This window comes from Macaca thibetana, chromosome 18 (genome assembly GCF_024542745.1).
Source record: "Macaca thibetana thibetana isolate TM-01 chromosome 18, ASM2454274v1, whole genome shotgun sequence".
NCBI classification, from domain to species: domain Eukaryota; kingdom Metazoa; phylum Chordata; class Mammalia; order Primates; family Cercopithecidae; genus Macaca; species Macaca thibetana.
In genome coordinates this window covers 26104374-26132322 of record NC_065595.1, presented here as the reverse complement: position 1 = coordinate 26132322, position 27949 = coordinate 26104374, and the positions used below count along the sequence as shown (strand labels likewise).

The 27949-nt window shown below is 35.9% G+C and overlaps 1 protein-coding gene across 4 annotated transcripts; it reads left to right on the top strand.

Annotated features, from left to right (window-relative positions):
- Positions 1-225: 225 nt before the first annotated feature.
- On the top strand, positions 226-26311 carry POLI (DNA polymerase iota). 4 transcript variants are annotated; one of them, XM_050767873.1, is made up of 10 exons: positions 226-471; positions 2166-2291; positions 4758-4922; positions 9266-9418; positions 12231-12467; positions 14401-14579; positions 15546-15637; positions 18891-19021; positions 23417-23622; positions 25236-26311. In XM_050767873.1, the coding sequence occupies exons 1-10, from the start codon at positions 363-365 to the stop codon at positions 26052-26054; spliced, it is 2217 nt and encodes a 738-aa protein (XP_050623830.1). In that variant the 5' UTR covers positions 226-362; the 3' UTR covers positions 26055-26311. The 4 variants fall into 4 exon arrangements, with proteins under 4 accessions (XP_050623830.1, XP_050623833.1, XP_050623831.1 ...); XM_050767876.1 differs by lacking the exon at positions 226-471 and adding an exon at positions 491-509; XM_050767874.1 differs by lacking the exon at positions 226-471 and adding an exon at positions 539-837.
- Positions 26312-27949: the final 1638 nt, after the last annotated feature.

Below are 27949 nucleotides of genomic sequence, written 5' to 3'. Positions count from 1 at the left end.
ACCTGGGAGGCTGAGGCTGGAGAATCGCTTGAATCCGGGGGTCAGAGGTTGCAGTGAACCGTTATTGCGTCATTGCACTCCAGCCTGGACAACAAGAGCGAAACTCCGTCTCAAAAAAATAAAAATAAAACAAATAGTCACTTGTGCTTTCAATCTCTCCGCTTCCGGCCTCCACCCAGCGGGAAAAACTCCTGCACGTGGACCTCTACGATTCCCTGGCATGCGCGTCACTCTGGGCAACAGGCTGGTCGACCACGACTGCGCAGGCGCGACGTACGGAGCGGCAGGAGACTGCCGCCCCCGGTTTCCCTGGAGACCAGGCGGAAGCGGCCGGAAGTAGCGCTGCGGTTGGCAGCGGCGGGATGGAGAAGCTGGGGGTGGGGCCGGAGGAGGAAGGCGGCGGCGACGAGGGCGACACCGAGGCCTGGCCCATGGAACTGGCGGACGTGGGGGCGGCAGCCAGCTCGCAGGGTGCGCCGCAGCCAGAGGAGCCAGCGGCCTCCTTGGGTGTAAATAAGAAGGGTGGGGCTGGCGGACGCTCTGGGCGGCGGCCACTGGGGCGCGACCGTCCCCGCCCCGCTCGGCCCCTCTAAGAGAGGGCTGCCTCCTTCTGCCTGGTGTTACGCGGCGGGTACCTCTAGAGGAATGGCTTCACCCAGTAGGAGTAGGGTGGGGCGTGTCCACACTACAAATGCGTGTCGAGGGTGCATCTGCATCGTCCTCTGTGAGGGGCCAGGTGGGGCGGGAATCCCTCAGCCAGCCAGACGACAACTGCAGAGGCTTCTGGGCCTTTTAAGTTTGGAGAAGTTGAGGACCTTGTCGCTCATTTGGCAGAAGGTGGGACCCGGTTCTCAGTCTTGGCAGGAAGGATGGCTTAGAACCTAGGCGGAGTCAGGTCCGCTGTGGTCACGTCTCCGGTGACCCACTTTCCGGTCTGGTCTTTACGTTGTACCGCCCACCTCAGGGCCTGCATGCAAAGGCACCGGTTCTCATTTCCTGCTGGTTTTCTTTCATTCATTAATTTAGAGACAAGGTCTCCTAGCAGCCTCAAACCCCTGGGCTCAAGTGATCCTCTGCCTCAGCCTCTCCCTCCCGAGTAGCTGGGGCAACAGGCACGGGCCACCACACCTGGCTAATTTTCAAATTTTTTTTAGATCAGGTGTTGCTGTGTTGTCCAGGCTGGTTTCAAACTCCAGCCACAAGCGATCCTTTCACCTCAGCTTCGAAAGTGTTGGGATTACAGGACTTAACCATCGTGCCTGGCCTTTTTAAGTTTTGAAACAGCTTTAGGTTTACTTGAAAGTTGCGGAGCTAGATCCCCCTAGTGTTGACATAAACTCAGTACATTTGTCAAAACTAGGAAATTAACATTGGTATAATACTGTTAACCGAGCTACACGCTTTATTCAGATTTTACCAGTTTTTCTGCTAATGTTCATTTTCTGTTCCAGGATCCCAACAAGAATATTGTATTGTATTTTGCCTGTCTTGTTTTTAGCCAGTGTTGAGAGAAGGAGTCGCCTCTGTCATTCCCTCCTCCGCACATGACCTAACAACTTTTTAAAATCAAAGAACTATTCAGTCTTTCAATTTAGTGAATATTTATTGATGGTCTGTTATGTCCTAGACAGTGTTTTAGGCACTGGCGATTTAGCATTAAACCAGGTAATCCTGCTGTCATGGGAGCTAAAAATAGCCCACACTGGTACCCATTGGTTGTCTTTTGCCATTTTGTATTTCAGTTTTTGTTGTTGTTGTTTTAAATGTAAGGGCATGCTGCTTAGAATAATTTTCAAGTTGTGTGAAAACCAATGTCATTTCAACTTTTCTCCCCCTTCTGGTTTACACTAAAAGCTACTATAAACTTTCAGGTGATAGTATCAGCTCTTGCATCATCCATTATTTATCACATTTTTTCCCCTCAAACTTTTTACTATCCTGAGAAAAATGCAGTGCACAAAGAAACAGTAATTAAGAGGACTGAAAACCCTACTCTAAGTAGAGTTTCATGTCTTTGTAATTTCAATGCTTTCACACATAATCCAGGAAAAAACTAACATCGCTCTGCATTCTTCCTTCACAGGTACCACGTTTTAAGGAACTGTGAGTTGCTCAGAGATAATAAGCATCCTGAATTTCTTTTTATTTCTTTGCATATTGTGCAGGAGTTCGTGATCAAGTGTTGCCCACACGAAATTCTTCATCCAGAGTCATAGTACATGTGGATCTGGATTGCTTTTATGCACAAGTAGAAATGATCTCAAATCCAGAGCTAAAAGACAAACCTTTAGGTAATTGTACATTTATAATATTTTTATTGCGTAGTGATTAGATTAGCAACTCATGCTCATTATATACTGATTTATTAACCTTATTAAGAAAGATTTTGGAAGCAGTTCTTACAGTGCTTTATAGCTGGTCATTTTTGCTTCACTACCAAGTGTAAATTTTACAAGCCTCATTTAATAAGTGGTGAATCTGAGAATAGTGTAGTTGGCAGAACAAATGAAGAGAAAGCAGAATAAATTTTACTTTTCTCTGCTGGTTAGTAGCTTAGTTTGCTGGGCAGATTTCTTTTTCTCAGTATTTGAAATTTTACAGGCTTTCCTCTCAAAAAACAACCTCTTATTACATTTTAATGGAAGTGTTCATCTGTCCTTCCCTTTCTGAAATTAACTCTTAAATTGTGTAACGTCTAACAAACTAGTTGGATTTTGAACATAAACCTTAGTTTTACTAAGACAGCAAACTTTCCATAAAAACATAAGCAGCTTTTTAAATAAAAGCCAAAATAAATTTTATATTGGATATTGTTGATATACTGGCTCGTTTTATCATTTTTATTATTCATATTTTAAATTGAGAAAGATAAAGAGATTTTCATGCATGCAGGAAAGATTCTTCCTTTAGTATAACCATAAAGAACAGTTTTGCTTCACTTGCTGCTACCCTCTTGTGCCCACTTTGGCTTAATAAATCCCAATCCAGCATAGCTGCTTTACTGAAGAACAAAGGGGTGACTAGTTTTTGCTATGCCAAGGTGAGTCTAGGATCTTAAAACCTTCCTAAAGGTTGCCAAGAAGTTAGAATCATGGGCCTTAAGTTTTTTCTCCTGAAGGCATTTCTAAGTAGTAGCACTGTGATATAAGATGTTCTGTGGATAATGCTTAATAAAAAAAAGTGTAATTAAGTACGAATGAATGATTATTGGGAAGTGAGGGATGTGAATGCTCCGCGTTTTTGGGGGAAAACTAAAGTAGTCTTTCATTTTTTGTTGTTGTTATTGAGATGGGTTCTCACTCCAGCCCAAGCTGGAATGCAGTCGTGCGATCTTGGCTCACTGCAGCCTTTCCCTCTGGGTCTCAGGTGATTGTCCTATCTCAGTCTTCCAAGTAGCTGGGACTAGAGGTGTGCGCCACCACACTCGGTTAATTTTTTCGTGTTTTTAGTAGAGACGGGGTTTTACCATGTTGCCCTGGGTGGTCTCGTACTCCTGAACTCAGGCAATCCACCTGCCTTGGCCTCCCAAAGTGCTGGGACTACAGGCGAGAGTCACCGTTCCCGACCAGTAGTCTTTCATTTATACTCAACAAATATATGACAAACTCAGGCTAGTGACATGCAGTGATGAGGCCATATAATGTAATGCTCTATTAAAAAACTCCTTTTTTAGTTAAGAAATCTACCAATCTGATTTTTTTAAATAGTTCACTGTGGAGTCTAAAATTACTACTACCTTTGGTTCCATGATTATATTTTGGGCGTTACCTGATATATGAAAAAACTTTATATAAAAATAACATTTCTTTGCCTTGTTTATGACATCAAAATTTTAGAAACAATGTCTAACAGAGAAATGGACATAACCTTTTTTTTCTACATGTTTGTATTTTACATATTTTAGGTGAACATTACTCTTACAGTGGTAAGCAAGTAGTAAACTTGTATAAAAAGAGAAGAGCAAATAATTTTTAGCACTCTTGAGTCACCAATAAACTAGAACTTTTTATGCAGTCTGTAAATAAATGATTATTTAATCATTTTTGATAGAACAGTTGAATAAGTAGTAGGTAACTATTAGATCCCTAAAAATTGCTGTAGCCCGGCACTTGTTTTATATCTTTCATGTACATATTATATTTTATATTGCTTTATATTAGCAAATTACTCAGAAGAGAAGTTGAGTTTTTCTAGCAGCAACCAGTATTTAGTTGTACTCAATTATTTTCATCTGGTTTTTTTTTTGGTAGAACATGCCCTATTATATGGCAATATAAATTAATCTGCTTTTATATTGTCTGGAAAAAAAATCCTAGAGAGATTTGGTTTGTATGTTATCACTGAAGATTCCATAGAATATATCGATTTAGGTTCATTTTTACTAAATTTGAGAAATGTAATACACAGATTGCCTTTTGTATATAAATAATTGATCTAACTTGTAATTCTGTGTTATTCAGTGTTTTGTTATTTAATAATAACCTTCCTTCTTCAAGGAGACAAAACAACCAGAGATTAAAAGTGGGGTATGGAAAAATAATACATTGGTATATTATAATTCATAATTAGGAGATAGCTTGAAAACCTAATGTTTCTGCATTCTAGAAATTTGATTTATGGAGGCTGTGTTTTTTGAGACAGGGCTTTTGCTTCTTATCAAAACTGTCTTACAACTTAGACAAATGTAATATGGAATTAATAATGTCTTTAAATGTTTCTTCAATTGTGCTTGAGTTTCTCCTAAAATATTTTTATAGGGGTTCAACAGAAATATTTGGTGGTTACCTGCAACTATGAAGCTAGGAAACTTGGAGTTAAGAAACTTATGAACGTCAGAGATGCAAAAGAAAAGTGTCCACAGCTGGTATTAGTTAATGGAGAAGACCTGACCCGCTACAGAGAAATGTCTTATAAGGTTACAGGTACAAATGATAAGCAATATACTTTTAGCATTAATTTTTATGTAGGATGCCTGTTCATTACATGAATTTTTTAGTAAATGTAAAAATAACATAAGATGCTTTTTCCTAATAACTTCTTATTTTGGGTCTTGTCAACTTTAAAAATTATGTAAAAGGATAACTGTATGCTGTGAATAGTATTTTTAAGAAGATGTATAGTTGGAAGAAATTTTAACTCTGTTATGATTGATGTTGATATAACAGGGAAAAATGGAAAACAACGTTTAAAAGTGAGAAAATGGGAAACTGTACTGTAAAAGATGCCAGGTCTTTAAAATTTTAAGTTTAAATGAATTATGAAGAAATAATGTTGTTTTCTAATGCATTCATGATAATTGAAAGAGGCTTCTGTAACTTTTGATCAGCATAATTAAAAATTGATTTATGAAATATTAATAAAAATATTGGATATATTAATATTTTCTTAGGTTTTATATATGTACTAAATATTACAATGTAGCTAAACTTTCCCATGCTAAGGTTTGGATTTAAATCTTAGTGTTATAGTAAATTACAGGAAAAATAAAAATGAGTGTGCACTGGCACATTGCAAATATAGTAGATTGGTGCAAAAGTAATTGTGGCTTTCACAATTACTTTTAATTGCAAAAACCTCAGTTACTTAATATATAGTGTAAAAATGCATAATGATCAGCTTTGCAATTATTTGTCTTTTTTACTTTTTTTTGTTTTTCTTTTATCACAGCAATTTTCAGATGACTGGGTTAAATGTCTATAATATACAAAGAGCTCTTAGAAATTAACAGGAAAAAGAAACCTAATAAAAAAGGATGAAGAATATGAATAGGCAGTTGACAAGAAGAACTTAACCCAGTGTCTAACAATTATAAGGAAAAAATACTCAAATTTATTAGTGGCCAAGGAAATTTGAATTAGTAAGATATTTTATATCCATCATACTTACCCAAAATTAAAAGGAATGTGAGAAAAAGTATCAAGAACACTTACTGAGTTTAAAGATAAATGTTCTTCCATCCAGTGAGATCATTGCTGGGAATTTATCAAATAGAAATAAAATCATGAGACTGGCGCATTGTGACTCATACCTGTAATCCCAGCACTTTTGGATGCTGAGGTAGGAGGATTGCTTCAGCCCAGGAGCTCGAGGTTGCAGTGAGCCATGATTGTGTCACTGCATTCCAGCCTGCGTGTGCATGACAGAGTGAGACTCCTGTCTCTTAAAAAAGGAGAACCACAAGTACATAAGGACATATGTACAACAATATTTATCGTAGCATGGTTTATGATTGTCAAATATATGGAAGGAAAAATGTCCATCAAGAGGAATAGCCAAATAAACTAAGACATCTGTATGATGGATATTATATAGCCATTAAAAAGAATGCATTGGTACAATACTATTTGACTGATGGAGATAGGCTTTGTTGAGTGAATAAAAGGCAAGGTACAAAATGATGTATCATGTTTTTCCAAATGTGTAAAATGATGGCCTAAATGCCTCCTCTCATATATATGTGTATGTCTACATATGAACAAGAAGAGAAACATTAGAGGGTATATTACAGGTTTTTAACATTGGTTAACTTGTGGTGGGAAAAGTGTAGTGCTGAAATGGGAGGAAAGAAGAAGGGATAGTGAAGCAGAAAAGACAAGATTATACTCCCGGATATCACTGCTTTTATTATGCAAAATTGTGTCTAAATATTAAAACTTTAGTTTTTAGAACTTTCCCTGTGGAGAAAAAATAAAAATTTGAGTTTTAGTGTACACAGAAGTGATTATATAATATATACAATTCTGTAGCTTGCCTTTGAGCTTAATGATCTTCCGTGTCATTCACAGAGATCTTCTCACTCTCTTTAATGCCTGCACAGTATTTCATTGTATTTAGTCCGTATTTATTTAACCAGTTCTTCAGTGATACGAAGACAGTACGTCCAACTTTATGCCTGTTGTTGCTACATGATTAGTAATTGCACCTTCTTTCACTAAAAAAAAAGTCTTGTTTTGGATGGTAATTTATATGGTTTCCCTGCATAGTGATGGATTATTAGGCTGTTACCAGATTTTTGCTCTTAGACATTTTCGTATAGAAATGTTGGCATACTTTTAAGGGGATTTCTATAAGGTAATTTCCTAGAAGTGAATTGTTGGATCAAACATGATTTGCATTTAAATGTTTGGATATGTTACATTTGAGATTGCCGCAACATATTGCTAGTATGTACAAGAGTGTTAGATTTAAAAATCTTTGCTTCATAGTCGAAGAAGAGTAAATCATTGTTTCGATTTGCAGTTTTCCATGAGTAAGGTTGAGCCTTTTTTTAATATATTTTTGGTCATTTATGTATCTTTTCTGTTAACCTATTCACTTGCACCTGTTTTTTATTTGGGTTGTTCATCTTTTTCTAAGTACTTGGTACTTTTTGTGTCATTTTTTTTTGAAAAAAGTTTTTTTTTTAGAAAAGTTATTTTATCAATTTTTCTCACAGTATTTTTCTGAGTTGAAGTAGGAACATAGCCAATGTAGGCCCTTACTGTATTTATCTCTGACCTGTTTATAATATATAACCTTATTATTTATTTCATATTTTTATGCTACTGCATATATACCTTTCTCTTTAATTACAGACTCCTCTTTTGGGCCCTATATATGTTTAATAAATGTATCTTGCTTATGAAGTTGATACCAAGAAAGAGGTTACAATGGAGGCTGGGCATGGTGGCTTATGCCTGTAATCCCAACACTTTGAGAGACTGTGGTGGGGGGATCATGTGAGGCCAGCATGGGCAGCATAACATAGCAAGACCCTGCCTCTACAAAAGTAAACAAAAAAAAAAAAGTTAGCTGGATGGTTAGCATGTGCCTATAGTCCCAGAGGCTGAGGTAGGAGGATTGCTTGGGCCCAGGAAGTAAAGGCTGTAGTGAGCTGTGGTGTGCTACTCCACTCCAGCATGGGCAACAGAGTGAGACCCTGTCTCATTAAAACTACAGCAACAACAAAAACCTTCAGGAATGGAATAATTAGGGATTTGTCCTGTGACCTAAAATCAGTCAGTATTTAGTGATCCACCAGCTTCGTGCATGATTCTGTATTTAACTTGTTTTTCTATTTAGTACTTAAAAACTTATCCTTTATTTTTCTTATGTAGCATTCTTTTGATAAACTCTTTTGTTTTCTACAAGTTACTTTGCATATCAGGTATATACTTTAGAAAATAAATTGCAGAAATTGATGAAGGAAATGAAAAATAATGATTTTCTATGATCAGACATATTGTCCATCTGTCCTGAGAGGAGGTAATAGTTTTCTCTAGGTAATAGTTTTCTCAGGAGTGATTTTTGGTGTTTACTGTGTCACGTTGTTATCTTTATTGGTTTCCCCTTACATTGTCAATGTTGACATCAACAAAAAAAAGCACTTTTGGTATTTGTGAAAAAACGTGATCTATGTGGAATGACATAGTCCTTTTATTTCTGAGCTTCAGATTATATGACCTTAAGAATCTATGCATTTTTGTATACCAAGAGACTTGCATTTGTTTTCTCTTATCCAGCTGGTGTCAGTAGAAGGTGATTCAGAGGAAAGTGAAAAACTTTCTCAATGATTTTTAAGTTGTTAGTCTCAATGTTAATATATGAAAATTGATAGTTTTTTTGAATTTAATTTGAATATTGGTTTAGCTCAGTCTAGTAAACATTTGACCTAAGAACTAGATAATTGTGCTAGATGATGGGCATTTGAATACCTGTAAGTTGTGGTTCATCTCTGCCTCTCTGTCCTAAGGAATATGCTTGGGCTAATAAAAATACCGTGTTATAGTATATTTTGAAAGTTGACTGACTTTCTGTTTTCTTCAGTAATAACTGGAAATTTTTAATGTTATTTTGTTTTGCCTCTTTTAAACTCTTGGGGAAAATATAGCTAAAATATACCATTACTTGTTTTTAACTTTCCTGAGCAGCCTATAGTTTATTCTTTGACACACTTCTTCAAGGTCACCAATTTACTGTAAGCATTGATATTTAATGTACTACAGATACAAAAATTATAGGTGTAGAAGATTGAGCTAAATATATTGCCATGAATAACTGCCCTAGGAATGCCATTTTTAGACTTTTTGGAAAATATTGCCTCTACTCAAGATGTGGTACAGAAAAAAAGTCAGTTAACTGAGGGCTTTATTAAAGATATTATGGAACTATGAATGTATATAAAACCTTTAACAATAAATTTGATATAGTTTTAAGCACTAGATAGTTAAATTTATCCTAGTTATAACTTCATTTACATCTGTGCTCCAATATTATTTCAATTTAGAATTACTGGAAGAATTTAGTCCAGTTGTTGAGAGACTTGGATTTGATGAAAATTTTGTGGATGTAACAGAAATGGTTGAGAAGAGACTACAGCAGCTGCAAAGTGATGAACTTTCTGCGGTGACTGTGTCGGGTCATGTGTACAATAATCAGTGTGAGTGGGTTCTTATTGATTCTACCTACTAACTAAAAGTACATACATTTCTTAATGTTCAGTGAATTTGCTGTGTGATTCTGAAAGTTTCATGACTTTTGTTGGAGGTAGAGTTACATTTAGCCAGTACTCTGTCTAGAACAGCTAAAATTAGGTGTTGCTATTCCATAATAAGTATTAAGATTTTGATGACATGTAGCTCAATGCTCTGTGCACTTTTCATTTGCACAGACCTTTGTTCCTGTTGATCTGCACAGAGCATTCATCTGCGCAGAGTTTTCGTCTGACACAGTGCATCTGTTCCCATTTTAGAAAGCTATACCCAGCTGGGCACAGTGGATCGCCCCTGTAGTCCCAGCTGTTTGGGAGATTGAGCTGAGAGGATTGCTTGAACCCAGGAGTTTGAGTCCAGCCTGGGCAGCAGAGCAAGATCCCATCTCTTAAAGAAACAAAAAGCCTTACCTCTTTAGGTCATTCTTAAGTTGCAAGAGTTGGCTTCTTAATATGCTTTTTGGAATAATTTTTGATTATTCTAAGACAGTCTCTAAGCAGAATTTTCAGGTAGGCTAGATTTGCCTTTGATGTGTCTTTTACATGTTCCCTTCGATTCCCCTGAGACCCTCATGTTGCTCTCTGACTTCCCAAGTTAGCACTTTTGGAATGTTGTCCAGGCTTTTCTGCCATGTGCCAGAATCTTCTCTAAGCTCCTATTTAATCTGTTTATTTATAAATAATCTTTGTCAAAGTTAGCAAGAAAGCAGAATGGTTTGTCTCCTTCATGTATTAAGATATGAATGAATGATGGTATTTCCAGGGATATTTACATTTGAAAATAAGCTGTAGTAAGCACCAGTGAATATCTAATTAGGCTTTCAGACATCTTATGACTCTGCTGGTGACTCCCTTATCATACCACATACAAGACAAGTTACTCTGCTGTTGTGTAAGACTTGTCTGACCCTTTTGCTCTTAAGCCTCCCCATGCATTTCCTCTTATCCTCTTTTTTGAGAACTAGACATCAGTCTACAGAATAGTTCTCCACAGAAGAAAAGCAGTAAAACTACAGTTTCTATAATACATGGAGCTTTTCATGTATCTTTTGTACTTGTGCTCATTTGTAACTTACAAGGGCTAAGTAGCAAGAGTATTTCAGATATATTTCTATATAATTTTTAAAGCAAACTTAGATTTTATTGGTTAGAGTACATTATAGAGAGCTAGGTTTTATATCCCAAAAAGGAAATGTGGAATTACTGATTAATTCTTCATCTTTCACACAGATTTTATTAAAATTTTTTTCAAACCTACAGGAAAGTTGACAGAATAGTACAACAAATACCCATTGTGTCCTTTTCTTTTTTTTTTTTTGAGACACAGTCTCACTCCGTCGCCCAGGCCAGAGTGCGGTGGTACAATCTTGGCTCACTGCAACCTCCACCTCCTGGGTTCAAGCGGTTCTCCTGCCTCAGCCTCCCAACTAGCTGGGACTACAGGCACGTGCCACCACACTGGCTAATTTTTAAATTTGTAGTAGAGATGGGGTTTCACCATGTTGGCCAGGCTGGTCTTGAACTCCTAACCTCAGGTAATCTGCTTGCCTTGGCCTCCCAAACAAAGTGCTGGGATTACAGGCGTGAGCCACTGCGCCCAGCTCATTATGTCCTTTCTTGTAGATAAACTAGTTGTTATTTTGCCACATTTGCTTTCTCTTGTCCTCTCTATGGATCGCTTGGTTGGTTGATGAGCTATTTGGAAGCAAATGGCAGACATCCTGACATTTCATCTCTAAATACTTTTAGTGTGAATCTCTTTGAGGTTAGGATGGTTTCATGTAATTCCAACACTGTTTAACACCTAAAGCAAATTTATTTTTATATAATTTTCTTACACTTTTCATAAAAGAGCTCTAAAACTATGTACAGGTCAGAGATTGTTTTCAGCAGCATATATAGTTAGTGCATGGTTAAGATTTAGATCTTTAAAGCATAATGTTAGCTTTCTTGTTATATAATAGTACTTTTATGCTTACTTACAGGTAAATATGAGTAAAAGTTTTGTTAATGTCAGTAGGAATGTTTTATGAGATCAGTTTCCATAATGTGTTAATTATTAAGCACTCCCAGTATACAGTCACTATCACAGGCTGTTGGAATTTGCTTATTGAATTTGTTTACAGTATTCCTATGAAGCATGAAAGAGATTAGTCAAGTGGATAACAGGGTGGCAGTGGTCTCTTAGTCCATTTAGTGTTGCTTTAACAGAATACCTGAGACTCGGTAATTTACAAAGAAAAAAAGGTTCATTTGGTTCATGATTCTTGTGGCTGGAAAAGTCAAGATTAGGCCTCTGCATCTGGTGAGGGTCTCAGGCTGTTTCGCCTCATGGTGGAAGGCAAAGGGGAGCCAGTGTGTACAGAGATAACATGGTGAGAGAGGAAGCAAGGGCTGGGGGAGGTGCTAGGCTCTTTTAACAACCAGCTGTCTCTGGAGCTAATACAGTGAGAAACTTACTCATCCCTGAGGGAGGGCATTAATCTGTTCATGAGGGATCCACCCCTGTGATCCCAACACCTCCCATTTGACCCCACCTCCAACATTAGGGATCAAATTACAACATGAGGTTTGGAGGGGACAAACATTGCAACCATACCAGGTGGTGGTGGTGGTGGTGGTGGTGGTGGTGGTGGTGGTGGTGGTGGTGGTGGTGGTTGGATATAGACTAAGCCTTCTACCTTTTAAAAATTATTTTGTAAAAAACAAAATTTTAAAGTTTTTTTCTTGTGACTTTGAATGACATTTGTTGTTTTTAAAGCTATAAACCTGCATGACATCTTGCACATCAGACTACTTATTGGATCTCAGATTGCAGCAGAGATGCGGGAAGCCATGTATAATCACTTGGGGCTCACTGGCTGTGCTGGAGTGGCTTCTAATAAACTGTTGGCAAAATTAGTTTCTGGTGTCTTTAAACCAAATCAACAAACAGTCTTATTACCGGAAAGTTGTCAACATCTTATTCTTAGTTTGAATCACATAAAGGAAATACCTGGTAAGACAAATATCTTTGAAAAGTACATATATGTCTTATTATATTTCTTTAATTTTAAAATTATAGGTACAGTGTAATTAATTCTTAGGTAGAGGTGTATGTGAGTGTGTGCATGTATGTGTGTGTATACTTGGTTCCTGGAAAAAACTAAAAAAAACCATAATGTTTTCTGAAGCAAATTTGGATTAAGAACTATGTGAAAGTACTTTTCTTATTTTATCTACTTTGGATGGTTAGAATATGGTCATAAAAGTTATAGCCTAGAAACATACGGTCTTTATTTCCAGTCCCTGGGTCATACTCTTATACTGTACATTGCCTCTAGAGAGGGGAGTTTGTCTTTTACTAAGTCTCTTTTGGGATTATATATAAAATATTAAGGCTACAATGGACTTTCCAAAACATCTAGGCCAAGTTCCTCAGTTTAAAGATGAGGAAACTGATTTCCATGAGGAGTTTGGTGACCTATTTAGGTCATGGTGCAAGTTTGTTTCTTTGCAGATCAAATACCCAAGTTTTTATAGACCGTTGATAATGGATATGTTGAACTACATTTCTGTGGTATTGCTGGGGAATAAGATGTTATAAAAGAGTTCTGTGGAAGTGAATTTCTAATACCTCTGAAACTTAGATGTCAAACTTCACATTTTTAACTGATACTTGTGTGATTCCAAAATGTATTATACACTGCCTTGACTTCCTTAGTATAGTATAACTATAATTTGAAATTTTGTGGATGACTTTGGTTCTGCCTTCTGAAGAACAATGTCAGGTTGTAATAAATTGAGGACTATATACTGGTGCAAAACATTATTACTTGGCTTTACTTTTGAGTTCTTGTAACTTTTTTTTTTTTTAAACAGGCTTTCTGCTTTCTCACTTATTTCCAAATTGCCAGCCGCCTTTTATTTTTGCGTGAAAAATCTGTCACTCTCATAATTCCCCCTACACAGCCATCTCCTCCAACTTAGGCTTTTCCTGTGCAAGAAAATCAGATAACTGTGGAATTATTATTTTTAAATGAAAAGAATAAGGAGACACTAAATGGCCTGAGTGTTTTCTCTTGTGGATAAAGTATGACTGAATTTTAGTGCAAGAACTTTGTGACAGTTTTGCTAGCAAGATTTTTTGTTTTGTTTGCTTTCTGGCTCATAGCTGTATTCTGGATGGTAAATGTTAGATATGACTTATGGATAAATATATGGTGGTGCATATAGGAACCAGTTAGTTTACCTAATATGTACACTTAATTCATTTTAATTACTCTAGTGGCAGCCTTTTTGTACATTAATAATAATCATGATTTCTGAATATTTCTGGAATTTTACATAACAGGTAGTAAAATTTTTATTTTAGTAAGACAGCATTTATTGACTGTCTCTGTATTCATTTTGTTTTACTGCATTTTGTGAGGACTTCAAAGAGATGCATATAATTCAGGAGCCCTGAGTGGAAGAACAGCAACCTAGTTTGCAATGGAGTTTGATCTTTGCAAAATACAGTAGTCCCCCGTTATCTGCAGTTTCACTTTTCACAATTTCTGTTACCTGCAGTCAACTGTGGTTTGAAAATACTAAGATATTTTGAGAGAGGGAGGCAGAGACCACATTCACATAACTTGTATATAGTATATTGTTGTAGTTCTATTTTATTATTATTGTTAACCTCTTATTGTGCCTAATTTATAAATTAAACTTTATCATAGGTATATATGTAATGGAAAAAACAGTACTGTATATATATAGGGTTTGATACTGTCCATGGTTTCAGGTATCCACTGAAGGTCTTAGAATGTATCCCCTGTGGATAAGGGGGGACTACTGTGTAAATTACTGAATTTAAAGATATGATTGATATATTTATAATATTTTAATTAGCTTTGTTTTAAGGAGAAAAGCTATTTTTAACTTTGTATGCACTTCTTTTTATTTAGGTATTGGCTATAAAACTGCCAAATGTCTTGAAGCACTGGGTATCAATAGTGTGCATGATCTCCAAACCTTTTCATCCAAAATTTTAGAAAAAGAATTAGGAATTTCACTTGCTCAGCGTATCCAGAAGCTCAGTTTTGGAGAGGATAACTCCCCTGTGATACCCTCAGGACCACCGCAGGTACACGATGATATTTATTTTAATTAAGTACTGGTTATCACATTATTTGAGATAAAGATTTCTAGTTACAGTACCATGTTCTTACTATTCTAGTTTGCTTAGTATGTGATCTCTTTCCTATTAGAAGGCTGATTTATTATTAATAGGTTGGATTAATAAGTATTCTTAAATTGAATCTTAAGCATTGATATTTTGATATCTTAAGTTAGCTACTATGATTGAAGACAGTGCAACTTAATAGCCTATAATGCATATATGAGGCAAAATATTTTAATCTTTTAAAAATCTTGTTTTCAGAGTAGTCCAGTGATTTAGCAAATGGGAAAGGTATAATCACCCAATTAACATTGACTGATTTTTTTGCTATGGGACAAGCACTTTCCTGAGTGCTTGAAATACATTAGTCCATTTAATCTTCACAACGAAGCATCAAGGTAGGTAGTACGGTTGTTTGTCCATTCTTTCTTACCTTTCTTCTTTCCTTCCTTCCTTCCATTCTCTCTCTCTCAAGATGAGGATACTGTACTTTAGAAAGGTTAAATAACTTGAGGACCATATACTGGTCCAAGGATATGGTCCAAGGATATAGTCCAAGGATATAAGTCTAAGTTTGTCCAAGGATAAACTTAGATTCAAGTCCTAGGTGATTAAGAAGTCTTGCCATAATCATACAATAAAGCTTGGAGTTGGTACTAGAGCTTTAGAGTTTTCTTAACTTTGAATTATTTTTTATTAACTGTTTTATATTAACTGTTAATTTAGTAATATTTGATATTAACTTTCTAGTGAGTACAGTAGCTTGCAGATTAAAAAACAGTTAATATAAAAGTGAACTAAATGGCTGAAACTAAGGACAAGAGGTAAGTTAGTAAAGAATGTATTGAATATTTATTTGACTATACACTGATAATAATTAGATATAATTCTTAGAGTTTGCACTAATCCTTATTTATGCTTCTTTGATAGTCCTTTAGTGAAGAAGATTCATTTAAAAAATGTTCATCCGAAGTTGAAGCTAAAAATAAGATTGAAGAACTACTTGCTAGTCTTTTAAACAGGTGATTTTCAATCCATTTTGCCAAGTCATCCTATATATTCATTCTGTATACGGTATATAGAAAGAATATTTGATGTTCCATCTTGGAACTGACAGATTATCTGGAGAGTAAACAATGTAAAAATAATTTATCATGTGATTTCTCTGCATTATAAACTATTGTAAAGATGGTAATAGGGGCTCTTACCTAAATTTAATTCATTAGTCTTAATTCTAGTAACAGTGTGGTTGTCCTATGGATCTAAAGCTGCAGATGGTTACCTAAAGGGGTTTTATGGATATTTCTAACATTCTTAGACTTATTCTAGTCTTCAGGTGAGAAGAAGAAGTTTTAATTTTTCCCTGTGGCAATTGCAAAGCCTTTGCCCTCAACCTAATAGTTACTTGAATTTCATTAAGTTAGTACCATGCTAAATACAAATACATGCGAAATACAAAACGTGTGAAAATAACCATTTATCTCTGCTAATAGTTACTTGCATTTCATTAAGAAGAAAAAAATGCAAAGAGGAATAATACTGTCATAATTCTAAAACTCCTGATACAGGAACAGCTATATAAATTTGTGATTGTTGGGGATAGGAAATTATTAAAGTAACAGTGAAGGAAGAAGCAGAAGAACCCTTGTATCTCTTTTGCCTCAGACTGTAAAATAAAATAGAGTCGAAGGAAAGAATGGCTGGCTGGGGCTATGTGTGAGCAGGGTGAGTGACTGCAGGTGTGTGCAGGGTTTCTGATCTGTATGTGAAGAGTATCACCTGGGGTTATAAATATATGAGTAGCACAAGATAAACTGAAAAGGAAATTTAATTTTGTGGTGCTCCTTGTCATTATACATGTATTTCTCAATATTCATATTCCACAAACAAGTATTATCTGTTTTCTTCCCATTCTTTGTTTCTGCTTTTCTTGTTAGAAATTTCTCAAATTGTGGTTTCAGGGCTCTAACAGTTTAGAGTAGGTGTGCTTCTCTAATGATTGTAGGAGGACTAACTGTATTTAGAGAAAATGGTTTTTGGATGGTTCTAAGTCTTAGAAAACTGATGAAGTGAAATTTCCTCCAACTTTGCTGTTGTATGCAACGTGGCGCTCAAATGTCTTGAGCAGAGCCATGTAGCTCATTGTTGGCTGCATGCAGCTGGGGCTGGCTGTATGACTGGGCTTCAGTGATATGACTCAGGCTGGGCCTGCGCGTATGCTAGTGAAACTGGGTCATTTGCTTCAGCTAAATAGAAGACTACTCTGAAATGCCTAACATTTGGAGACAGTTCTTCACGTAGAAAAACCGCAAGAAGTATAAGTTTTACAGGTTCTCTTATTTGAAGAGTCAACCCAGAAGTGAGACCAGGTGCTCTAAACCTGTGAAATACAAAACCTGTGAAATTAACCATTTATCTGTATCTCTGCTTGCCAGCTCCTTTTCTCCCACACCACGGGCCCTTATTTCAGTGACTGAATTATAACACCATCTAAGTGACTTGCAAAAAAAAAAATTACAGGAGTGTCTGTGTGTATTTGTGTATAATTACTTTTGTTTTCTCTAGAGTATGTTATGATTAATACTATAGGTATGTAAGAAATGTAAAAACCATATTATTTTTAATCCATCTTCTAGGCACTAGTTTAATATTGCTTATGATTCAGCCTTTTTCTAATGTGTCTTAATTAGCATATCATACTCTTTGAATTGCATAATTAATAGAACACGTTTAACTGGAAGATATTTAAACTAGTAGCCATTTAAGGTATTTTATTATCCTAGTTAAGCAGCCATCGAGAAGTTTTGTCACAAAGCAATAAGAGATAGAAAAAATTTATTTAATACAGAACTATTTTATTTTTTATTTTTTTGCGATAGGGTCTTGCTCTGTCACCCAGGCTGGAATGCAATAGTGCAATCATGGCTCACTGCAGCCTCAGCCTCCTGGGCTCAAGCAGTCCTCCCACCTCAGCCTCCAGAATAGCTGGGAAAGCACCTGCCATAAAGCCTAGCTAATTTTTAAATTTTTGTAGATGAGGTCTCGCTATGTTGCCCAGGCTGGTCTTGAACTCCTGGGCTCAAGTGATCCTCCTACCTGAACTTCCCAAAGTGTTGAGATTACAGGTATAAGCCACCGTGCCTGGCCCAAAACTGTTTTTTTCAGATCAGAATCTTCAAGTTGAGTGTGTTTAACAATATGCAATATTTGCATTTTATGTCTGAGATTTGGTTTTATATGCGTTGCCATGTGTATAAAAGGGGAAATGTTATCCTTTAATGACTATTTTTCCATTAATTAGGTTTTGTACTTCTTAAGTGAATTTGTCATATAATTAAAACCTTTGTTTCAATACCAAAACCAAGACAATTGGATGAAACTCTTTTTAAAAATGCATGTGCACATATTGTATATTAATTATATACTAAATATAGCATATGATCTTTGAAGATATTGCTCTAATAAGCTATCATATAATGGTAATAGTGATTACTCTTTAACAAGAGTAATCTCATTTTGTAAAAAAAAAATCTTTTTTTTGGTAATCTCATAAGAAAAAAGTTTGAAAAAAGTTATTTTGTTATTTTTCACTTACTTGCTTTTGTTAGTGAATGATTCAGTTTCTTAAATTTCCTGCTGATTTTAATTTGCTGCCTTTTGGCTAGGTGTGGTGACTTACGTCTGTAATCCCAGCATTTTGGGAGGCTGAGGTGGGGGATCACCTGAGGTCAGGAGTTCGAGAGCAGCCTGGCCAACATGGCAAAACCACCTCTCTACTAAAAATACAAAAATTAGCCAGGTGTGGTCACACGTGCCTGTAGTCCCAGCTACTCAGGAGGTTGAGGCAGGAAGACTGCTTGAACCTGGGAAGTGGAGGTTGCAGTGAGCTGAGATTGTGCCACCACACTCCAGCCTGGGCAACAGAGCGAGATTCCATCTTGAAAAAAAAAATTGGTTGCTTTTAGTTTTGTTTTGAATTTGTATTATAAAACAACTTGTTTTGATTATATCTTATATCTCTTCTATTTCTGACAGCACTCAATTCTGAGTGAGGCCTGAGAGCTTGACATCTAAACATTCAGAGTTTTAGTGCATAGACTTTGCGATGATTATTTGGATACTCAGGGACCTTTATTGCTTACTATTTTGTTATCTACTATATGTATAATTGTTATATTTAACAAAATCTGGCACCTTTAGATAAATGAGGTGTTATATAATTTAAAAAGGTAATACTTTTCTAATTCCTTATTTCCACTTTCTCTTTATTTTTAGAGTATGCCAAGATGGAAGGAAGCCTCATACAGTAAGATTAATAATCCGTCGATATCCCTCTGAGAAGCACTGTGGTCGTGAGAGTCGTCAGTGCCCTATTCCATCACATATAATTCAGAAGTTAGGGACAGGTATGGACTAGTTTTCCAACAGTTTCATTAGCAGGTTGAACTCTTAAACAAGCCAACTTTGAACTAGAAATATGCTCCAAAAATGGAGGGTCTTCACAGGGAATTAGCAAGCAATTAAATGCTTTTATTCTATCAGGAATTTTCACCAGAAAACTTTGTTGTTTGTTTATTTATTTATTTATTTATTTTTTGAGACAGGGTCTTGCTCTGCACGAAGGCTGAAGTGCAGTGGTGCTGTGATAGCTCACTGCAGCCTTCGTCTCCCCGGCTCAAACAATTCTTCTACCCCAGCCTCCCGGGTAGCTGGGACCGTAGGTGCATACTACCAGACCTGGCTAACTTTTTTTGACATTTAGGATAGACAAGGTCTCAAACTCCTGAGCTCAAGCAATCTTTCTGCCTCAGCCTCCCACAGTGCTCGGATTATGGGCATGAACCACTGCACCTGGCCTGGTTTTTAAATAGATAAGTAAAGAGTCATTTAAGAATGTTTTCCAAGTTCAAAGAGAACAAAACTGTGATAACTGATAGCATGAGTCTTTATGGGCATTTAGATTGTTTCCATTTTGAAGAACATTTAAGTGCAAGTCATTGGATGGGCATATGCATATGTTTTCCTTTATCTTGGGTAGATTTTAAGGAGTGGAATTGCTGGATCATATGGGAACATGAACTGTTTAAGAAACTGCCAACTTTTTCCAAAGTTCATGTAATAATTTACATTTTCATCAACAATATATGAAGGTTCCAGTTTTTCATATTTTTGCCAATATTTGTATTGTCAGTCTCTTCGATTATAGTTGTTCTAGCGGTATATAGTAGTGTGGTTTTTCTTTTATGGATAGTGTTTTTGGTGTTATATGTAAAAATTCTTTGCCTAACTCAGAGGTCACATATTCTGTTTTCTGTTAGAAGTTTTATAGTTTTTAAGCTTTATGTTTATGTCCATTTTGAGTTAATTTTTTATGTGTGGTATATGGTAAGGGACTTAATTCTTTGCTTTGCATGTGGGTATCCAGTTGTTCCTGCATCATTTGTTGAAGATTTTTCTTCACCCACTGAATTACCATGGCATCTTTGTCAAAAATTAATTGACCATAAATATAAGAGTTTATTTCCTGACTTTCTTGTTTCATTGGTCTATATGTTTATCCTTACACCGATTCCACCCTATGATGGTCTCTGCTGCTCTGTTTATTTTTCTGCAATCTTTTTTTTCTGTTCTTTCTTACAAAGTAGATAATCTGTATTGAGCTGCCTTTAAGGTCTCTGATTCATCTGTATCTCATAACTGCCATTGCCCCTGTAGTGATTTGTTGGTTTTGGTTACTGTGCTTTTTAACTCTAGAATTTCTGTTTGTCTTTTGTTTTTATGTTTGGTTTTGTTTCTTTATCGAGATTCTCCTTTTTTTGTACTCATTATATTTTGCTTTAATTCTTTAAACATGGTTGTCTTTAATTCTTTGGACATATCTATAATAATGAATTTGAAGTCTTTGCTAAGTCCACCTCAAAGTCAATTTATGTTAACTGCTTTTTCCCCCAAATATGTATCACACTTTCCTGTTTCTTTGCATGTTTTGAACTATTTTATTGAAAACTAGACCTCATAGATAATGTATTGTAGCAACTGTGGATTTAAAATTTTTTCTTGTAGGGTTTTTTTTTTCTTTCCTGTACTTTTTTTTAGGTAACTTGTCTGAACGTAATCTGCAGAATCTACCTCCCCTGGGTTCTGTAGCCACTGATTTCTCTGCTCAGTGTTCTTTTTTTTTTTTTTTTAATTCAAATTTTTATTTTAATATGGGCTTCTGGGAAGTTGCCCATGTCTGTATAGTTTCATGGTTAGCCAATGTTTGGCAAAGGTTCTGCTCAAACACTACAGTCTGGAAGCTGTCTGCCTCTGCCAGTGGATAAGTGTATGGGTTGGAAAGGACTTAAAATATTTAGGCCATTTTCCCATACTGCCCAAAGTAATTTATAGATTTAGTGCTATCCCCATCAAGCTACCACTGACTTTCTTCACAGAATTGGAAAAAAATACTTTAAATTTCATATGGAACCAAAAAAGCCCACATAGCCAACACAATCCTAAGCAAAAAGAACAAAGCTGGAGGCATCACACTACCTTACTTCAAATTATACTGCAAGGCTACAGTAACCAAAACAGCATGGTGCTGGTACCAAAACAGATGTATAGACCAATGGAACAGAACAGAGGCCTCAGAAATAACCACACATCTACAACTATCTGATGATCTTTGACAAACCTGACAAAAACAAGAAATGGGGAAAGGATTCCCTATATAATAAATGGTGCTGGGAAAACTGGCTAGCCTTATGTAGAAAGCTAAAACTGGATCCCTTCCTTACACCTTACACAAAATTTAACTCAAGATGGATTAAAGACTTAAATGTTAGACCTGAAATCATAAAAACCCTAGAAGAAAACCTAGACAATACCATTCAGGACATAAGCATGGGCAAAGACCTCATTGACTAAAGCACTGAAAGCAATGGCAGCAAAAGCCAAAATTGACAAATGGAATCTAATTAAACTAAAGAGCTTCTGCGCAGCAAAAGAAACTATCAACAGAGTGAACAGGCAAACTACAGAATGGGAGAAAATTTTTGCAATCTATCCATCTGACAAAGGGCTAATATCCAGAATCTACAAAAAAGTTAAACAGATTTACAGAAAAAAAGCAAACAACCCCATCAACAAGTGGGCCAAGGATACGAACAGACACTTCCCAAAAGAAGACATTTATGCAGCCAACAGACACATGAAAAAATGCTCATCATCACTGGTCATTAGAGAAATGCAAATCAAAACCACAATGAGATACCACCTCATGCCAGTTAGAATGCCGATTATTAAAAAGTCAGGAAAAAACAGATGCTGGAGAAATAGGAATGCTTTTACACTGTCGGTGGGAGTGTAAATTAGTTCAACCATTGTGGAGGACAGTGTAGCGATTCCTCAAGGATCTAGAACTAGAAATTCCATTTGACCCAGCCATCCCATTACTGGGTATATACCCAAAGGATTATAAATCATGCTGCTATAAAGACACATGCACGTGTATGTTTATTGCGGCACTATTCACAATAGCAAAGGCTTGGAACCAACCCAAATATCCATCAGTAGTAGACTGGATAAAGAAAATGTGGCACATACACACTATGGAATACTATGCAGCCGTAAGAAAGGATGAGTTCATGTTCTTTGCAGGGACATGAATGAAGCTGGAAACCATCATTCTCAGAAAACTATCACAAGGATAGAAAACCAAACACCACATGTTCTCACTCATAAGTGGGAGTTGAACAATGAGGACACATGGACACAGGGAGGGGAATATCACACACCGGGGCCTATTGGGGGGTGGGGAGCTGAGGGAGGGATAGCATTAGGAGAAATACCTAATGTAAATGGTGAGTTGATAGGTGCAGCAAACCAACAGGGCACATATATACCTATGTAACAAACCTACACATTGTGCACATGTACCCCAGAACTTAAAGTATAAAAGAAAAAAAATTAGGCCATTTTCAAGTTTTTCTTGAATTTTAATTTCTGCTAGGCCCTCTTTATCTCCCCGTGACGTGCATGTAGCCCTTTCAATGAGTGTATGGAGAGCTTAGGCCCTCTGTGGCCTTCCGTTTATTTGCATGTAGCCTCCTAGTCAGCTAAGGTTGTGAGGGGAGCCTATGTAGTCCCTCTTTGGTTCTCTCATTTCCAAATCTCCTGGTGACATTTCTGGCTGGTCCACTGATCTGTCATTCACCCCAACCACAACTAAAGCCTCAGACTAGCAGAGCTGTGGGATCTTCCCATTCATTTCCTATCAAGTTTGCTCATTTTACTGGCAATGTTGCTAAGTGTGGGCTTTTGCCCTCTGCCTCAAATCAGGTCTGTCTCCTCTAGAAGTGAAACTGCTGACTTTTGCAGCCTTCACCCTGTACCAACTGAGGTATGTAAAGGGGCATTCGAACGGTCCCAGACAATGAAGTCCCAGACAAAGTCTCCTACTTTGTTAGCTAACATATAGCAGCTGTTCATAAATCAGTACTTCTTACTTTGTTTGCCTTTGGTTCATTTCCAGATTTCCACCAAAATGATTGTTTTTGACAATGTTCAGTTTTATAGTAGCTTTTTGAGAGCGGATTTTCTGACCGTATCACTGTACTATAACCAGAAATACTATATTTCAAATCTTTTGAAAAATTTTAACCATTTGGTATTAATGTTGAAATGTCTTAATTTGTTATATAATGTCAAGATGCCCAGTGATACTTATTTAGGATTTTAATTTCTTAATCTCAGCAATATAAAATATATTATGCTCTTAATATTAATTATGTTTATTATCTTCTTAACATTTTATTTAGGAAATTATGATGTGATGACCCCAATGGTTGATATACTAATGAAACTTTTTCGAAATATGGTGAATGTGAAGATGCCATTTCACCTTACCCTTCTAAGTGTGTGCTTCTGCAACCTTAAAGCAGTAAATACTGCTAAGAGAGGGCTTATTGATTATTATTTAACGCCATCATTATCAACAACTTCATGCTCTGGCAAGCACAGTTTTGTAAGTATACTCTTTTTTGTTCAGTTTTCTAAGTATACCCTTATGGGATTTGTGTGGTTAAATTACAAATCTAAGTGCTTGTCTTTTTGATAGAGTTTAGAGATTCTTTTGGGTGATATTGTTTAGGTAATTAACTTGTTTACAATACCTATCTTACGGTTGCTGGCCTTAAATATACTGTGATCTAAGAAGAAAACATAAGCATCACTGGATAAAAGAGAGAACCATCATGGAGGTTCTCTATTTTGGAATTGTTAACACATTTTATAAAAATATGTGCTCTATAAAAATATGATGGATTAGCTCATAAGTATTAAAATATTTTCAGGTATTAGAAGTCACATCTTTTTGTCTTTTAGCTGACATATGAGTTACCAGTACCTTTCCCACGATTCTTTTGTTAAAGTATTTACATTTTCTTGGTTTTGAAATAGTAGTCAATTTTGATAGCGATATTGATAGAATTGACTACTGATTTTACAGTTGTAAAGTTAACAGTGTGACAATAGAAAGGCAGAGGCCAGTCACATTTTCAGACGACTAAAACAAAACCCCTTTACTAATAGACCACTATTTAGTAAATGTGGGTTACCTTAAAAATAATTATTTTTTACTAAATTGTTCATGCCTATAATTAACTCAATTTAAAATACTTTTTTGTTTGTTTTGTCAGTATAATTTTAGTAACCTTTTCATTTTCATTTAAGTTTAAAGTGAGAACAGTATAGTGTATGCAAATAGTGAATTAATGGTGTCTTCAAATTACTTTTTTCTGTGACCCTTTTTATTCCATCTATTAAATTTGAAAAAGTGTTTTCTATTTACATTTTATTCGGTGAAATTGGAATTAAAAGTACTCACTTATAGTGGCATTAGAGAAGTAAATATAAGTGAAAGTACCTTGTATATATTTGTCACACAGTAGGTATTCAATAAATATAAGGGCCTGAATCTTTTCTACTCCTTTTACTTTTTTGGAGTTCATATTGTGTTGATGTTTACTGAGTTATATTTGACTATGTTTATATTTTTATGCTGCTTAAAACTAGAGGAGACATTTAAATGAAAAACTATAGGAAAATTACACAAGTTAGAGTTGAAAATGTCTTTAAATTTTTATATAAATATAAACTCGTACTATATCTTGATGATGTTGGGTTTTTGTTATAGACTTTTTTATCTTTTTGTTAAAAGTTACCCTTTAGAATAATAATTTTTGGAAAACTAGCCCTTGATGCTGTTGTATGTGTATGTTTTTCTGAAAAATACCCTTAGGTGAACTTGTGTTCTCTAGGCCACCATTCTTGTATTTATAGAATTGAAAGTTTGGTTGCATGATTGTTACACTCTTCCCAGGTCTCCAAATGCATGTTTACCTCTGTCTCGGTGCTATCTAGGAAGGAAACCTCTTCCTGGAATAGTGGGTAAAGATTCACAAAATAGTGTGACTAATTGTGGTAGTAGATCTCTGGTTATTTGGAACAGACCACAAAGAGTTGAATTTGCTGAGTAGGTTAGAAACATGTCAGATAATAGCTACAGGCACATAGCAGCAGCAGGGATATTTAAAACATATCAGATATCTAAATTAATCTGTTATTCTTGTGTTCTAGAAAATGAAAGACACTCATATGGAAGATTTTCCCAAAGACAAAGAAACAAACTGGGATTTCTTACCAAGTGGAAGAATTGAAAGTACAAGAACTAGGGAGTATCCACTAGATACCACAAATTTTTCTAAAAGAAAAGATATTAATGAATTCCCACTCTGTTCACTTCCTGAAGGTGTTGATCAAGAAGTCTTTAAGCAGCTTCCAACAGATATTCAAGAAGAAATCCTTTCTGGAAAATCTAGGGAAAAATTTCAAGGGAAAGGAAGTGTGAGTTGTCCATTACATGCCTCTAGAGGAGTATTATCTTTCTTTTCTAAAAAACAAATGCAAGATATTCCCATAAATCCTAGAGATCATTTATCCAGTCGCAAACAGGTATCCTCTGTATCTCCTTGTGAACCAGGAACATCAGGCTTAAATAGCGGTAGTTCTTCTTATATGTCTAGCCAAAAGGATTATTCATATTATTTAGATAATAGATTAAAAGATGAACGAATGAGTCAAGGACCTAAAGAACCTCAAGGATTCCACTTTACAAATTCAAACCCTGCTGTGTCTGCTTTTCATTCATTTCCAAACTTGCAGAGTGAGCAACTTTTCTCCAAAAACCACACTACAGATAGCCATAAGCAAACAGTAGCAACAGACTCTCATGAAGGACTTACAGAAAATAGAGAGCCAGATTCTGTTGATGAGAAAATTACTTTCCCTTCTGACATTGATCCTCAAGTTTTCTATGAACTACCAGAAGTAGTACAAAAGGAACTGCTGGCAGAGTGGAAGAGAACAGGATCAGATTTCTACATTGGACATAAATAAGCATATTCAGCAAAAAAGTCTGAAAATCTAGGGAATACCATTATTTTCAGATTAGCAGTTTATTAAGCTCTTCTATATTAAAACACTAATAGATATTCAATAATGGAGTAAACTGTTCGAGATAAAGCAAGAACAGTTGCAGGAAGTAAATTCTGGCACAAAGCATAAAAATATAACAGAAGAAATAATGTAAAATACTATCTTTTCTGTCTAAAGCTGCTTTATATTGCTTTTCAATAAAAAGAATACATGGTCAACCTAGAATATTTTTCATGAATTGGTGGGGAGATGTATATGCTTGTATATAAAAAATAGCCAAATCGTTGCTATGGTAAAGGACACATTTTTTTTTTCCTATGATATGTGGAATATCTCAAATGCAGCCTGTTAGGATATAACCAAATAGCAAATCCTACTGCCAACTAACCTATTAAAAATATAGACAGTTTTGACTAAAGTACATTACATTTAGTATGTTGACTTTTAAAATACCAAAGCAATTTATATTCAATTAATGCTTCTTCATACACCAATAATCTACCACAATACACAGCACACAAGGGCCATTCAATAAACATTGAATGAATGAATGAATGGTTTGGCTAGGGCCAGGGTGGGGAGTTGAAGTGAGAGAACAGTGGTAGAAGGAACTCTCCATGCAAGTAAATTAAGGGAAAGATGGACACCAGAAATGCAAGGTGATGGGCCTATAAGCATACTGGATAATGGAAGAAGTCCATTTCTTTCCAGCTAGTTTGAAGGGCCTAAAAGCACTGAGTTACATGTTTTTGTATCTTGCCTACATTTGGAGATGATATTAGGTTGTCATAACAACCACAAATATAGACCATTACTAAATTGGTGGACGTCTTCTTTCTCCCATTGTTACTGTCTTCTTTTGCCTGCTAAACTAAAAATTGGATATAAGATTGAGAATGTGTTATATAATTTGCAAGACATAGAGGATGTTTATAGAATATACTAAAGTATCCCCCAGCACCAATATGGGAGTATCATGGTCTCAAGTTTATAATTTTTGCACATATAAAGAAGAGACTTTAAAAATAACGTACACAAATATGAACCAAAGAGTAGCTTAAAAATACTTTCTTCTAGATCTGAAATTTTCTTTCCTTTTTTTTTTTTTTTTTTCCTGGAGACAGAGCCTCACTCTGTTGCCCAGGGTGGAGTACAGTGGCGCGATCCCAGCTCACTGCAACCTCCATCTCCCAGGTTCAAGCAATTCTCCTGCCTCAGCTGGGATTACAGGCATGCCCTACCACACCCAGCACATTTTTGTATTTTTATTTTGTATTTTTAGTAGAAACCACATTTCACCATATTGGCCAGGATATTCTTGAACTCCTGATCTCAGGTGATCCCCCACCTTGTCCTCCCAAAGTGCTGGGATTACAGGTGTGAGCCATTGCGCCCAGCCCCAGATCTGAAATTTTAACTTAGTTTTGGATTCCTTGGAATTTGAAAATACGCTAACACGGAAGATTTTAAATAGGTAGTTTGAGGTTATCAAGAAAAGTAACTTGGAGCAAGAACATCAGAAATTGTTCACCATGCAAATATTTAGTATTCTGAATCAAGGAACATAGTATTTTTTTACATGAAGTATTCCAGTAAGGTAATTAAACTTATGGAAGGGATATATAACTTTTTGTAAATAATTCATTAAAACATTTTATAATCCTTGTAATGATTTCAGGAACTTCCTAGAAGGGTCTTAAGAAAAAATGGCTAAGTAAACAAAGTGAATGGTTTTGTCCAGCTTAGAAAGAGAAGGTAAAATAGTTAAAAATACATTTCATAGATTGAGAATGTAGGGGCTGTGTCACAGTTATGCTACTTATTTTGTGGTTTTAAGTTAGTCTCAACATTTTTGG

Excerpts from the sequence above, each read along its gene's own strand:
- POLI (XM_050767873.1), top strand. The coding sequence starts at position 363 with ATGGAGAAGCTGGGGGTGGGGCCGGAGGAGGAAGGCGGCGGCGACGAG. Across the intron at positions 12,468-14,400 it reads TCACATAAAGGAAATACCTG|GTATTGGCTATAAAACTGCC; the intron begins GTAAGACAAATA and ends CTTTTTATTTAG. Across the intron at positions 19,022-23,416 it reads AATTCAGAAGTTAGGGACAG|GAAATTATGATGTGATGACC; the intron begins GTATGGACTAGT and ends CATTTTATTTAG.